At 47.5% G+C, this 13426-nt stretch overlaps 1 protein-coding gene across 1 annotated transcript in view; it reads right to left on the reverse strand.

Moving 5' to 3' along the window:
• Positions 1 to 10652, reverse strand: part of NDUFAF4 (NADH:ubiquinone oxidoreductase complex assembly factor 4) — a 38929-nt gene extending 28277 nt beyond the window's left edge. Inside the window, exon 1 of the mRNA XM_073626970.1 lies at positions 10353 to 10652. Coding sequence (XP_073483071.1) covers positions 10353 to 10488 — 136 coding nt within the window. The 5' untranslated portion in view covers positions 10489 to 10652. The remainder of the gene's footprint in view (positions 1 to 10352) is intronic.
• Between the last annotated feature and the right edge of the window lie 2774 nt (positions 10653 to 13426).

Consider the following 13426-nt stretch of genomic DNA (forward strand, 5'->3'; position numbering starts at 1 on the left):
GGGGTGCTGTGTGTACATTAATGAGGAAAAAAAAAAATGAACTTAAATGATTTTAGCAAATGGCTGCAATATAACAGAGTAAAAAATTTAAGGGGGTCTGAATACTTTCATATAATATATATATATATATATATATATATATATATATATATATATACACATACACACACAGTTTAGAAAAAATGTCAGTGGTCATGTAACTGCTTCAGCTCATCCTCTGTGGTGTAAGAATAAGCCAGTGATATCACTGCAATCATGATCAATTGCTTCTGTGTTATCAGAATGGTAGGAACTTCTGTCCATTAGACGTTTTAGGGCAGCACCAATAACCTGGCTCAGTTCTGGCTACAGGCAGGCTGTGCATTGGTACAGCACACTGTACTTAGAAGGGTGGGCTGACAATGCTATGCTATGCAACCAATGTTACAATGCTACCACATTTATAACACAGGGTTAGCATTGTCACCCGTCCCTTGGAAGAAGCAGATGTTGGCAGGATCAACAGGCATCTGCAAGTAATTAGCATCCATGCAACAACAAAAAGTAGAATGATGAAAGAAAAATTAGCTCTTGGGTTTAGGCTGGGTTCACACATGTCTGGCTGTGGTTTGCAGTCCGGAGTTCAATGTGTTTCTGTATACCAGTTCAAGTACCTTAAAGTGAAGGGCCACCCTGAAAAAAAAAAATTCACCAAAAATCCTAAATTAAAAAAAACTTACCTAAACCCTTGTTGCTAGGCAGTCTTCCTAATCTGCCTCTTCCTTTCCGCGGCGTGTTCTGCTCCTTGGTGAGCGGCCCCGTTGTCTTCTGGGAACTGTGTGTTCCCAGAACACCACGGGGCCATTCACAGAGCGCTCATGCGTGCGCAGGAGGAGACTGGCAGTGAAGCCGCAAGGCTCCACTGCCTGTTTCCCTTACCTAGGATGGCGGTGCCGGGACCCGAGAGCCAAGGGATGGGTCGGCCTCAGGCGGTCGACATCGCGGGCACCCAGGACAGGTAAGTACTTATTTAAAGTCAGCAGCTACAGTGTTTGTAGCTGCTGACTTAAATTTTTTTTACGGCCGGAATCCCGCTTTAATTTGCACTTGAACCAAACCCAAAACTGCACAGGACCCTTTTTAAAACAGCACACCCGCCACCCTGGACAAGTGCAGAACGGCTCCATTGAGAGCTGGTCACATTAACATGTTATGCAAATTGGATGTGGGTAAAAAAAAAAAAATAAAATAACGCATCCAATTCACATATATGTGACCCAGCATTACAGAGGTTTTTACTTTTTCGCTATGAATAAAACATGAGAGGGAACCTATCAGAAGGACTAACACTTTGCATGGCCAAGGCTGCCATCCACTGCTTTCTCATGAAAACTTTGATGGTATCGCAGCAGGCATGATATAGCAGATCCAGCAGTTCTTCCAGGAGTCAGCAGCTCTCACAGTGCTGGATTACACCTTGGAAATTTTTTAAAGAGTAACTCCACTTTTGCTAAGAAAAAAAAACATTCCCCTCTGGGTGATCTTTGTACATTGCAAGGATTTTAAGGCTTAGTTCACACTGGCATTAAGAGCAGGCGTTTGACAGGCATTAAAAATGCTCCTCAGACACCTATGCACAAGATATAATAGACAGCACATTGCTGTTCACGTCGCTTTAAAATTTAAGCCTCATGTCGAGTCAAGAGGCGTTTGAAGCCTTTCAACGCCTCCCATTCAAGTCTATGGTAACTCTCTGGCAGGTGTTTTCGGCGCGGTATTGGTGCGGTTGCATAAATTAGTAACTTTCCATCGTGGAGCAATTTTAACACTCATTAAACGCTACGAAACCATGCATATGGCGTTTAGGGAGCGTTTAACGCTTGCAAAACGACACATTCTAAAGCTCATTGAACCCTGTCCGACGTCCACACTAACGTCATACAAACACTATAGGAGCATTTGTTGAGCGTCAGTAATTTCGTCAAGTGTGAACAAGCCCTCACAACTTTGCTGAAAATTCTTACCTTTTTATATTCCGAAGAAATCACTGTGCGTTTCTCTGTGCCCATGTGGGAAAGTAAATCTAATGGGAGTGGTTTCATAAATATCAATCAGCTGTGGCACCGACAGAGCGCTGAGGAAAGCTGCTGGGCCTGTATCGCTTTAGACATGATTTCCTATTGGGAGTATCTCACCAAAAGTGACATTTATGTTGCAGGGGATGCCTGAACTTGTATCTTAGGGCAGACTTCTGGGAAAAGCAGTGAGCCAATCACACAAGCAGGAACCGCACTTACCGCCAACGTGTTTCTGGAAGTCTTCCAGGACGGCACCCTGAGAGATGACTGGTCCCACCTAACAGGGAACAATCAAGGAAGAGGTTGAAACCCCCCACACCTCCGTGTGCTCCTCAGTTGTGAAAAAGTATTGACCCACACCAGTGCACGAGAGTGAAACACCTCAAATCTCTATACAAAACCAATATACCAAACAAGCGGGAGGGAAGTAGGCCTGCCGTCCTGGAAGAATTCCCAGAAATACCGTTACCGGTAAGTGTAACTGAGTCATCTTCTCAAGTCGTCTTCCAGGATGGCACCCTGAGAGAAGAGCAAGTAGCTCAGGCCTACCTTAGGGCGGGACAACAGCTTGTAGGACCTTCCTAACAAACGCCAGAGCCTGAGATGACAGCAACTCCACCCTGTAGGGTCTCAGGAGGTGCTCTGGCTTGTCCATGTAGCTGCTCTGGCCCTTTCTACCCAAGAGGTCGCCAGAGACCGCGTGGAATCTGCCTTAAATTGGATGCAAACCCAAATTTATTTATTTTTTTTATGTCATAATGTAGAGTATAAGGTTTCCTATCATTTGAGCAGTTTTGCCACAAAGAGTTAATCCAGCTCTGAGCAATCCTCTTTTATTGTTCAGTGAGATAAATCTTGACAAACAGAGAAAAACTTTGTCAAATCCACCCCCTTGCTGTGAGTGACAGGTGATTTACATCTCGTGCACTAGCATTCGTTATTTTTTAATTCCCACCCCCACTCCTTTCTTCAGCAGCTCTGCAAGGATTGGTTGTTCCACACCTTAGCATGATTTGGCATGCTGAAGTCATATGGTTACTTTCCTGTCTTTTCACTGGATGTTAGAGATCATAGCAGAAGTTCAGTGTAAGAAATGCAGTTTTTCGGGTCTCATAACAGGCAGATGGGAGACATTTGACAGGTAAAGATACATGCAGGAGGCATGTATATCCTTATAGATAACCCCTATGGCAGTAGTTTAGAAAGGATGACATTGGGTTTATATCCACTTTAAGGTTATTTGGGTCTGCCCTACCAGCTGATCAAAGGCTAAGGTAATCTGCTTGATCCATCTTGCTATGGATGCTTTAGACGCTTGCTGACCCTTCTTCTGGCCAAACGAACTAATAAGTGACTGGACCTTCTAACAGCTCAAATGGTGCCTTGGTTAGGGCTTCCAAGACTAGCATTAGGTCCCAAGGTGGAAATTTGCTCATCTGCACTGGGGACAGCCTATCTCTGGCTGACAAAAATCTTTTAAATCAGGGGGTCTAGAGCCAACCTCCTGTCCAAAAAAAACTGGACAAGACTGCGTCCTGAACCCTGAGGGCCTTAGTTGCCAACCCCTGATCCATGCCATCCTGGAGAAAATCCAGGATGGCAGGGATCTCTTGTTAGGAAGTCCCCTTTGCCTGGCACCAGCGCGAGAAGACTCCCCAGACCTTGGCGTAAATGCGCCTGGTAACCGGCTTCCTATTCAAAGAAGAGTGTCGATTACTCTCTCAGAAGACCCCCCCCCCCCCCTTTTTTTTTTTTTTTTTTCGCAGGCTCTCCCTTTCAAGAGCCAAGCCGTCAGCCTGAAGAAGTTGGGATCTGGGGGCAGACTGGGCCCTGGAGGAGAATCTACGGCCAATTTCCCAGGGAAGGGAACCAGGTCCTCCATCGGGCGATCAGAATCAGTCTGCCCTCTGAGAGACTCAGCTGCTGCAGTATCCTCGGGATCAGAACTAAGGGGGGAAAGGCATATGCCAAGCGGAAGGGGGGGGGGGGGGGGGAAGAGAGAGAGAGAGAGAGAGAGAGAGAGAGAGAGAGAGAGAGAGAGAGAGAGAGAGAGAGAGAGAGAGAGAGAGAGAGAGAGAGAGAGAGAGAGAGAGAGAGAGAGAGAGAATGAGAGAGAGAGAGAGAGAGAGAGAGAGAGAGAGAGAGAGAGAGAGAGAGAATGAGAGAGAGAGAGAGAGAGAGAGAGAGAGAGAGAGAGAGAGAGAATGAGAGAGAATATCTCTTCACTCTTCTGTTCCCTCTGCGGACAAAGAGATCGATCTCTGGGCTGCCGAAGTGCCAGCATACGAGGGAGAACACTTCAGGGTTCAATTTCCACTCACCCTGGTGAATCGGCTGCCAACTGAGATAGTCCGCTTCAACATTGTATGGCCTCTTTATATGCACTGCTGGGATAGAGGGAACTCTCTGCTCTGCCCACTCCAGGAGTTCCAGAGCTAGGGTCAGAAGAGTGCGAGATCTGGTGCCTCCCTGATGTTTCAGGAAGGCCACCGCGGTTGCGTTGTTGGAAAGGATCTGGACCTCCTTGCCCTTGATTCTTTCATCGAAGGCCCTTAAAGCCTCCCCGACTGCCAAGAGTTTCCGAGAGTTGGAAGCGCTCCTCTGACCGGTTCCAGGCTCCCTGGGCTTGGAGTTCCTTTAAGTGGGCCCCCCAACCCCAGGGGCTTGCATCCATTGTTACCCTGAGGGGCTGGAGCTGGAGTTGGCCCTCCCAGAACCTCTGAGGATTGAGCCACCACTGCAGAGACCTCTTCACCCCTCCTGGAATGGGAACCCTGCTGTCCAGCGTTCCTCTTTTCCTGTCCCAGGAGATAGGAGGAATTGCTGGAGAGTCCTGGAATGGAGCTGAGCCCATAGAACCGCAGGGATACAGGATGTCATCAACCTTAGAACTGTCATAACCCTTCTGTAAGAGACCTCTTCTAATTCTAGAAGGGAAGCTACTGCTGCAATGAGGCCCTCTACTTCCCCGAGGCAAAATACGTTTTTGTGCTGTTAAATCCACCAGGAATCCTAGATAGAACTTTGTCTGGGCAGAAACCAGCGAGGACTTTTCCTGGCTGATAATCCATCCCAGGGACTCCAAGGTACTCACTACCTTGGCCAGGTCGGAAAGAAGGCGATCTCGACTCTGGTTGTAAACCAGTATGTCGTTGAGATAGGGGATCAGCGTTACCCTTGGGAGATGGAGGAATGCAACCACTTTTGCCAGGATCTTTGTAAACACTCTTGGACTGGCTGCCAGTCCAAAGGGTAGGGCAGAGAACTTCCAGTGCTGCAGGGGATCGCGAACCTTAAAAAGGCATGGTGTTCTGGATAAATAGGGACATGAGGATAGGCGTCCTTCAAGTCTATCGTTACCATAAATACGTCCTTCATAAGATGCTTTCTGAGTATAGATCAGTGATGGCGAACCTTGGCACCCCAGATGTTTTGGAACTACATTTCCCATGATGCTCATGCACTCTATAGTGTAGTTGAGCATCATGGAAATGTAGTTCCAAAACATCTTGGGTGCCAAGGTTCGCCATCACTGGTATAGATGCTTTACATGCGGAACCTTTTGTACTGCAGGAACCTTTTGAACCTCCTTAAATTTATTATGAGGCAGCACTTTCCCAAGGGCTTTTGGACTAGGAAGATGTGGGAATAAAATCCCTGCCCGCACTGTTCTGCTGGGACTGGTACTATGATCCCCTGCTCTGCCAGCTGTCTGACACTGTAAGAGACCTGCTTTCTGAGGGTCCCTGGGTAAGTGGGTTAAATGGAATTTGGGGGAGGTGAGGAGAGTAAGTCCAATCTGTAGCCCTCTCTTACTATCTGAAGGATGTGGGGACTCTGAGTAATCCTTTCCCACAGAGAGAAAGTGGGAAGGTCTTCCCCCCACCCTTACGTCACGTGGTATCCTTGTCGACAGACTTCTGGCTAGGGAAGAGAAGTCCTCCCTTCTGCTTGCCTTTACCGACCCCCCCAGAGCTGGTAACAGTACCTTCCTTTTTAACTCTAAACCGGTTTGTAGCCTGGGGGCCTCAAAAAAAAAAATTTCCCCTATCCTTTTTAGGTTTTATGGGAAACTTCCTGCCTTCCTCTGTAGATCTAGAAAGGGCCTAGTCCAACCCAGTGCCGAAGAGTAGGGAACCCTCAAATGGAAGACCACACAGCCGAGTCTTAGAAGTGTTGTCCCCATCCCAGGTCTTAACCCATAAAGCTCTCCTTGCGGAATTCAAAAGGGCACCGGCTTTGGTGGTTGTACGCACCATTTCGACCGCTGCGTCTGCCAGGTAGGCTACTGGCCTCCCAATCACCTCTAAAAGAGTCCAAGACCTGTTTGGGCTTAGAGGTTTGTGACGCATGATCCATTAGTTTGCGTTTATAGCCACACAAGCCAAAGCCAAGGCACGACTCATAGCCGCAGCATTGGCTTCCCAGGCCCTGCGCATGAGGGTCTCGGCCCGTCAAACCATTTGGTCCCTGATGTTGTCCGCATCCTCAAATGAGAGGTTGGATTGTTTGGACACCTGAGCCAGGGAAGCATCTAATCTAGGTGTCTTAAAGAATCTCTCTTCCTCCTTGAAGGGGCACCTACATTTCCAAGTTTTAAACTTCAAAAATTTTCTTTCAGGTTCCTTCCACTCTCTCAGAATGATATCCTTAAGGGCCTGGTCGATCGGGAGAAATTTGGATTGAGCTTAACCAAGACTCTATACATCCTGTCTTGTGTGGATACCTGTGCTGCGGGTTCCTGAATCTCTTCTAAAGCATACACTGCCCTAAAAAGGCCCTCAATATCATCGGCAGCAAAGTAATGTCTGCCTGGTCTGGAGTCCTCCTGCTCCTCCTCCTCCTGACTGTCCTCAATGCCCTCATCAGAACCACTCTGATCGGGGGATTCAGCCTCCTCCGCAGAATCCTGAGAGGTAAGAGGTCTCAGGGGTTCCAGACGCCCACGTATGCTACCCTCTGCTCTATTAGAGGAGGGGCCCTCCTGGGAGGAAGAACCCTCTCTGCTAGTGTGGCGTTCAGGGTCCCTAGTTTTAACGGTTGTTTGGAAAGCTTTAAGGGTTGTCAGCATCTCCAACTGAACGAAGAGAAAGTCTTTCATAACCCAAGAGTTCTCTTTCCCTGCTAGCTTGTGGATACACTTGTAACAAAAATGTTAGAGTGATCCTGTGGCAATTTATCATTACAATATCCGCATCTCTTAGAGCCCGAAGGGGCTTTAGGACGGCTGGCAACCACCTGAGCAGTAACATCCTCCCCTATAAGAGACACATATGCAAGTTAGAAAGCAATGCCCCCTTGCTATGTCCCACAGGAGTAAGAGTCGGAGTCCCCTGCCCCCATTATTTTCCCCTGCCAGCTAGGTCGACTCACCTCCTGTGGTCTCCTCTAATGCTGTGGCCACTGAGGGCCTCTGCTCTCTTTCCATCTTGTCACCAGAATCTTCCATCTCTTGCTGACACTAGTGCTGATGATCAGGTAAGAGCAGGATGTGGATGCCTGCTCCACCGTCGGTCATACCTCCGCTCCCAGCTCAGAACATTGTTTACATTTTGCTGGAGCCCTGGACCGGAAGTGACCCAGGGAGGCGTGGCGACGTCATTTCCGGCGCTATGGAGGAAACCGTGTCATTCCTCTTCCTGTCACCGGCAAGATGGCGCCAAGTCCTCTCAGCCCAGCCGATCAGCGCAATTCCCTCACTGCTAGCCGCCCACGCGACTCTCTGCAGGAGCGACCAGGAATCGGGGGGACACCCCGAGGGAGACCCGATCGCCAACCCCCCCCGCTGAACGTACACCCGCCAGTTAAGGGGGGGGGGACAGAAAAATGGTCCCTGGAGTTCTGGGTACCCCACTGTGCCCAGGGTCCTTCAGCTCTTAGGGGGGCTCTTCCCAAATCTGCAAGCCCTATTGGACCCGAAAGCTTCACAAGCCTGCGGCCCGGCTCCCAGAGGGAGACCACCAGCCCACGGCTTTGGGTCTTTTAGAAAAAAAAAAAAAAAAACTGCTTTGCTGTGAGGAAACACAATCAAGAACTGAGGAGCACAGGGAGCGGTGGGGGTTTTAACCTCTTTGTTGATTGTGTTTCCTGGCAGGTGGGACCAGTCTTCTCTCAGGGTGCCGTCCTGGAGGATGACTTAACTTGTCATGGCTCCCGGAATTCAGAGCCGTTGAGTGGTCCCTGACACAGAGCTGAGGGATCAAGTGACAGGAGCTGATTAGGAAGCATACAGATCTTTTCTTATACAGGTTAAGAATAGGTAGGATTGGTGGGGAGGGAACATTTTTAAGAATAGATATAATTTGGCTTTTTTTTCCACTTTATGGGTACATGGCATATAGTGAATTCCTATGATTGGAATCACAGGTGTAGGTGAACAGCAGTGGCTGAGAAGCCTATACAAAGCAATGACAGGCTGACGGGAGCCCCGGCTGTTCCCATGTATACACACACACCCAGAGGTTACCTACAGTTACAGACAGATGGCACACCCTGAATGCAATTTTTCCAGGGTCCATGTATGCCAGTGATCACCTGTGTAAATGTAACCCACTTCCTGCCCTAGGGTGACAACGCTCACTGTACAGTATATATGGAGGAACAGAGTTTTTCCCCTGGCTTAATTTGGGCTACAAACACGTTTTTACCCTGCTTGATTTTGACTACAAACCCCCCCCCCCCATCATCTTTGTTGTCCACAGATAACAGGTTGAAAAGCTGAAAACACTTTTACATTTCTATCACGATCTGAACAGATATTCAGCCATCACATCTGAGGACTGGTAAGCTGCATTATAGGACGTTGTTTTCTTGAGTTCAGATATCTTTTAAAAATAGGGAATGATTAAAAAGGTATCACAACTGTTTCTAGCAAACTAAGAATGATGCATGTGATAGAAGCAAAGGGGGGATTTACTAAAACTGGTGTGGCTGTGCATAGTAATCCTCCAGGATTTCTCCAGAGCTTCTCCCATCCTTTGGAACTCCCTACCCCAATCTGTCCGACTGTCCCCTAAGCTATCCATCTTTAGACGATCCCTGAAAACCCTTCTCTTTGAGGCTAGGTTCACACTGCTGCGGTGGCAGACATCGTATGTGATTCGCAGCGCACTGCTGTTCACATCACATGCGATGTCTGTGCTGTGCGATATCAGCCATACAGATAGTATGGCTGATATCGCACCGCATTCGGTCCAAACTCGCACAGGACCCTTTTTTTTGTTCGGACCAGAATTGGATCGCATGGGTTTTCACATGTGCGATATGTGAGCTGAACTGGGGGTGTCGTTAACATTGTATGACACTCCCCAGCAGTTCGCATATGGCAGTGCAGGAACCCGCAGTAAATTCGCTGTGTTCCCACACCGCAGTAGTGTGAACCTAGCCTAAAGAAGCTTATCCTGCCTTCTAACTAATACACTGTTTTACTTCCTCCATCAGCGCATCCCCCACAGCTATTACCTTTTGTATCAATTGACCATCCCTTTTTAGATTGTAAGCTCTAATGAGCAGGGCCCTCTGATTCCTCTTGTGCCAAATTGCTATGTAACTGTAATGTCTGCCTTCATTTTGTTAAGTGCTACATAAAACTTGTATAATAATAATAATAATCAGCTTCCAGGTTTAGGCCCTGGTTCACACTGAATGCGACTTTGAAATCATGCGACTTCACTAGAAGTTGCACAATTTCAAAGCCGCAGGTCAGTGTGACATCCAGTGCGACCTGGCAAACATCTGTGCGACTTTATGCACAGATGTCAATGCAAGTTGCAGCTGAAATAGCAAAAAAAAAAGTAGTGCAGAAACCTTTTTTTTCCACAAATCCATGCAGAACCGCAAAGTCTGAGTCGCACTGATCTGAACAGTTCCAATGCCGACAATAGGGTGCGACCTGTCAAGTGGCAGCGCTGTGAACAGGGGGCTTATTGTCAAAGCTTGATTGAACAAGCTGGAGCTAGAAGCTGATTGGTCACTATGTACAGCTCCACCAGATTCAGTAAATCTTCTTCAAACTGTTCCTTGGAAATGAAGGGCACCAGACAACTATTCCCTAGTTTACAGCATTAGAACTGACAATCGCCCTGCATGACCTCCACCACCATCCACACTGTTTAGGACTTCAACTCCCAGCATGCCCTGCGGCTACACAACTACTTCCGGTACAGTACATACTTCCATTCCCCTTCCAAGGGCAGCGTGCAGAACAATATAACGCAGTAGCTGGAGACAGCCCTGTGTGGTGAGCTGCGCCGCTGTCTCAATACGAAGTCATACTAAGGTAGATTGATAACTTACTGGAGAGCACAGCAGCCACTGTCTCTTTGGTGCCCGGGTACATGGGCGCAGGGCTGGGCTTGTCCTTCCCGATAAGCCGGTGAGCTCTGCTCTCCACATTAAAGTTCCTGAAAGCTCGGGACAGCGCGGCTCCCATGTTTGCCCTCTCTGGTCACACAGCTAGGTGGATACACCGGGCATCACAGCGACCTGTGCACGCTGCTACCGGCTGTCATCTGATTGGCTGCCCTCAGCAGACACGAGCGTGACCACTTCCTGTATACAATACATACTCCTCCCACTGGGGCTGACACTGCATCCATGAGACTGCTCATGTCCCAGACTATATATATATATATATTTGGTAGCATTGTCTGGGTCTTGTTGTAATGCTACCGAATATGTTGTCATTTTAATGCTAAACTGCAAAAAAATAGTTATATATATATTTTTTGTATTATTTAATTTTGCAGTTTAGTATTAAAATGTTCTCTGGAGTTTGCCTGCGTGGGTTTGTTCCCACAACCCAAAGACATGCTGGTAGGTTAATTGGCTCCTGTCTAAGGCCCCTTTCACACGGACGGACCTGTCAGTTTTTTTAGGCGGACCTGAACAGACGCTCCATGCAGGTCTATGGAGCGGCGAATGTCAGCGCTGACATCCGATCTGCCAAAATCAGACGTATGGCGATACGTTTGCATTCGTCCTATCGGATGAGATCTGATGAAAACGGACATGCTGTCCGTTTTCGTCCAATCCCTCCATAGGAATCGGCGGTGCTCTGACAGGCCCCTCCCCGCTCAGCGAGCAGAGACAGACCTGTCATCCGCCGGCCCAGCGGAGATCAACGGATCGATCTCCTGCTGAGCTGGTGGACTCTGCCGAGCGATCGTGGGAATGAGGCCTTAAAGTATGTGTGATTTAAAGCCCTTTCCCACTGAGGAACTTAAAAAATTCCGAGCGCTTTTCAATCGCTTTTTTGAAGGTCGCCTGACCCAAAATTTGCACCAAGAACCATTTTGAGGCGCTTTCCATTCATTTCAATGGAGAGGGGTGCTTTTTTTTTTAACGCTCCAAAGATGCTGCTTGCAGGAGTTTTTTCACCTCCCCTCCTACGCTCACACCCCCCCCCCAGTGTGAAAGCATTAATTGATTTTAATGGAAATAGGTTTTCATGGGCTTTTTATAGTGCCAAAGCACTTGAAAAGCGTTTCAGTGTGAAAGGGCTCCTAAAGGGATTGCAAAGACACAAGGTTTTGTATCTTATTGCATTCTAAGCATTAACCACTTGACAACTGGGCACTTAAACCCCCCTCCTGCCCAGACCAATTTTCAGCTTTCAGTGCTCTCAAACTTTGAATGACAATTACTCAGTCATGTAATACTGTACCCAAATGAATTTTTTGTCCTTTTTTCATAAAAATAGAGCTTTCTTTTGGTGGTATTTGATCACCTCCGCGTTTTTTATTTTTTGCGCTATAAATGAAAAAAGAGGGAAAATTGTTGAAAAAAAAAACACATTTTTCTTCGTATCTGTGATAAAATTTTGCAAATTATTAATTTTTCTTCATAAATTTTGGCCACAATTTATACTGCTACATATCTTTGGTAAAAATAACCCAAATTAGTGGATATCATTTGGTCTTTGTGAAAGTTAGAGAGTCTACAAGTTATGGTGCAAATCATAAAAAAAATGATCACACCTGATGTACTGGTGGCCTATCTCATTTCTTGCGACCCGAACAAGCCAGGAAAGTACAAATACCCCCCAAATGACCCCTTTTTTTAAGTAGGCATTCCAAGGTATTTAGTAAGATGCATGGTGAGGTTTTTGATGTTGACATTTTTCCCCCCAAATCTTTGCAAAATGAAGATTTTTTTTCCCACAAAATTGTCATTGTAATAGGTTATTTCTTTCACATGGCATGTGTATACTACAAATGACACCCCAAAATACATTCTGCTACTCCTCCAGAGTATTACAATACCACATGTGTGGGAATTTTTCACAGCCTAGCCACATACAGAGGCCCAACATGCAGGAGCACCATCAAGTGTTCTAGGAGCATAAATGACACATCTAAATTGTTGACTACCTATTACACTTTTGAAGGCCCTAGAGCACCAGGACAATGACACGTGACACTGACGTGTCACTGATACGTGGCACAGATGACAGATGGCACTGATACGTGGCACTGATGACACTGATGTGGCACTGATGACAGATGGCACTAATACATGGCACTGATGACAGATGGCACTAATACGTGGCACTGACAGATGGCACTAATACGTGGCACTGATGACACGTGACACTGATGACAGATGGCACTAATATGTGGCACTGATGACACGTGGCACTAATATGTGGCACTGATGGCAGATGGCACTAATACATGATACTGATGACAGATGGCACTAATACGTGGCACTGATGACACGTGACACTGATGACAGATGGCACTGATACGTGGCACTGATGACAGATGGCACGTGACACTGACAGGTGGCACTGATGACAGATGGCACTAATATGTGGCACCGATGACAGATGGCACTGATGACAGATGGCACTTATACGTGGCAGTGGGAAGAGATGGCACTGGGGACAGATGGAAGGGACATGACAGTGGGGACAGATGGCAGGGACATGACAGTGGAGACAGATGGCAGGGACATTACAGTGGGGACAGATGGCAGTGGGGACACTTTTTTTTCGTTTTTTTTTTTTTTACACTTACCGCTGCAGCGGTTCGCTCTCCCTCCTCACACGCTGTCTCTGTGTGAGGAGGGAGAGCCGGCGATGAGAGATGATCTCATATGTTTACATTTGAGATCAACTCTCATTGGCACCGCCGATCATGCTGAAAACGTCCGCTATGATTGGTCGTTTTCAGCGATCTGTGACTGGCTGTGTCCAAGGGACACGGCCAGCACAGAACTTTCCCGATGCGCGCCCATGGGAGTGCGCATCGTGGAAGTAAACAGGAGGACGGCATCCCGGCAATTAGCGTCCACGCTGCAGCCGTCTTTCGGCTATAGCGCGGGCGCAAAGAGGTTAAGATAAAAACCTTCTGTGTGCAGCTGCCCCT

The sequence above is a fragment of the Aquarana catesbeiana genome, linkage group LG04 (genome assembly GCF_042186555.1).
Source record: "Aquarana catesbeiana isolate 2022-GZ linkage group LG04, ASM4218655v1, whole genome shotgun sequence".
Classification (NCBI taxonomy): Eukaryota; Metazoa; Chordata; class Amphibia; order Anura; family Ranidae; genus Aquarana; species Aquarana catesbeiana.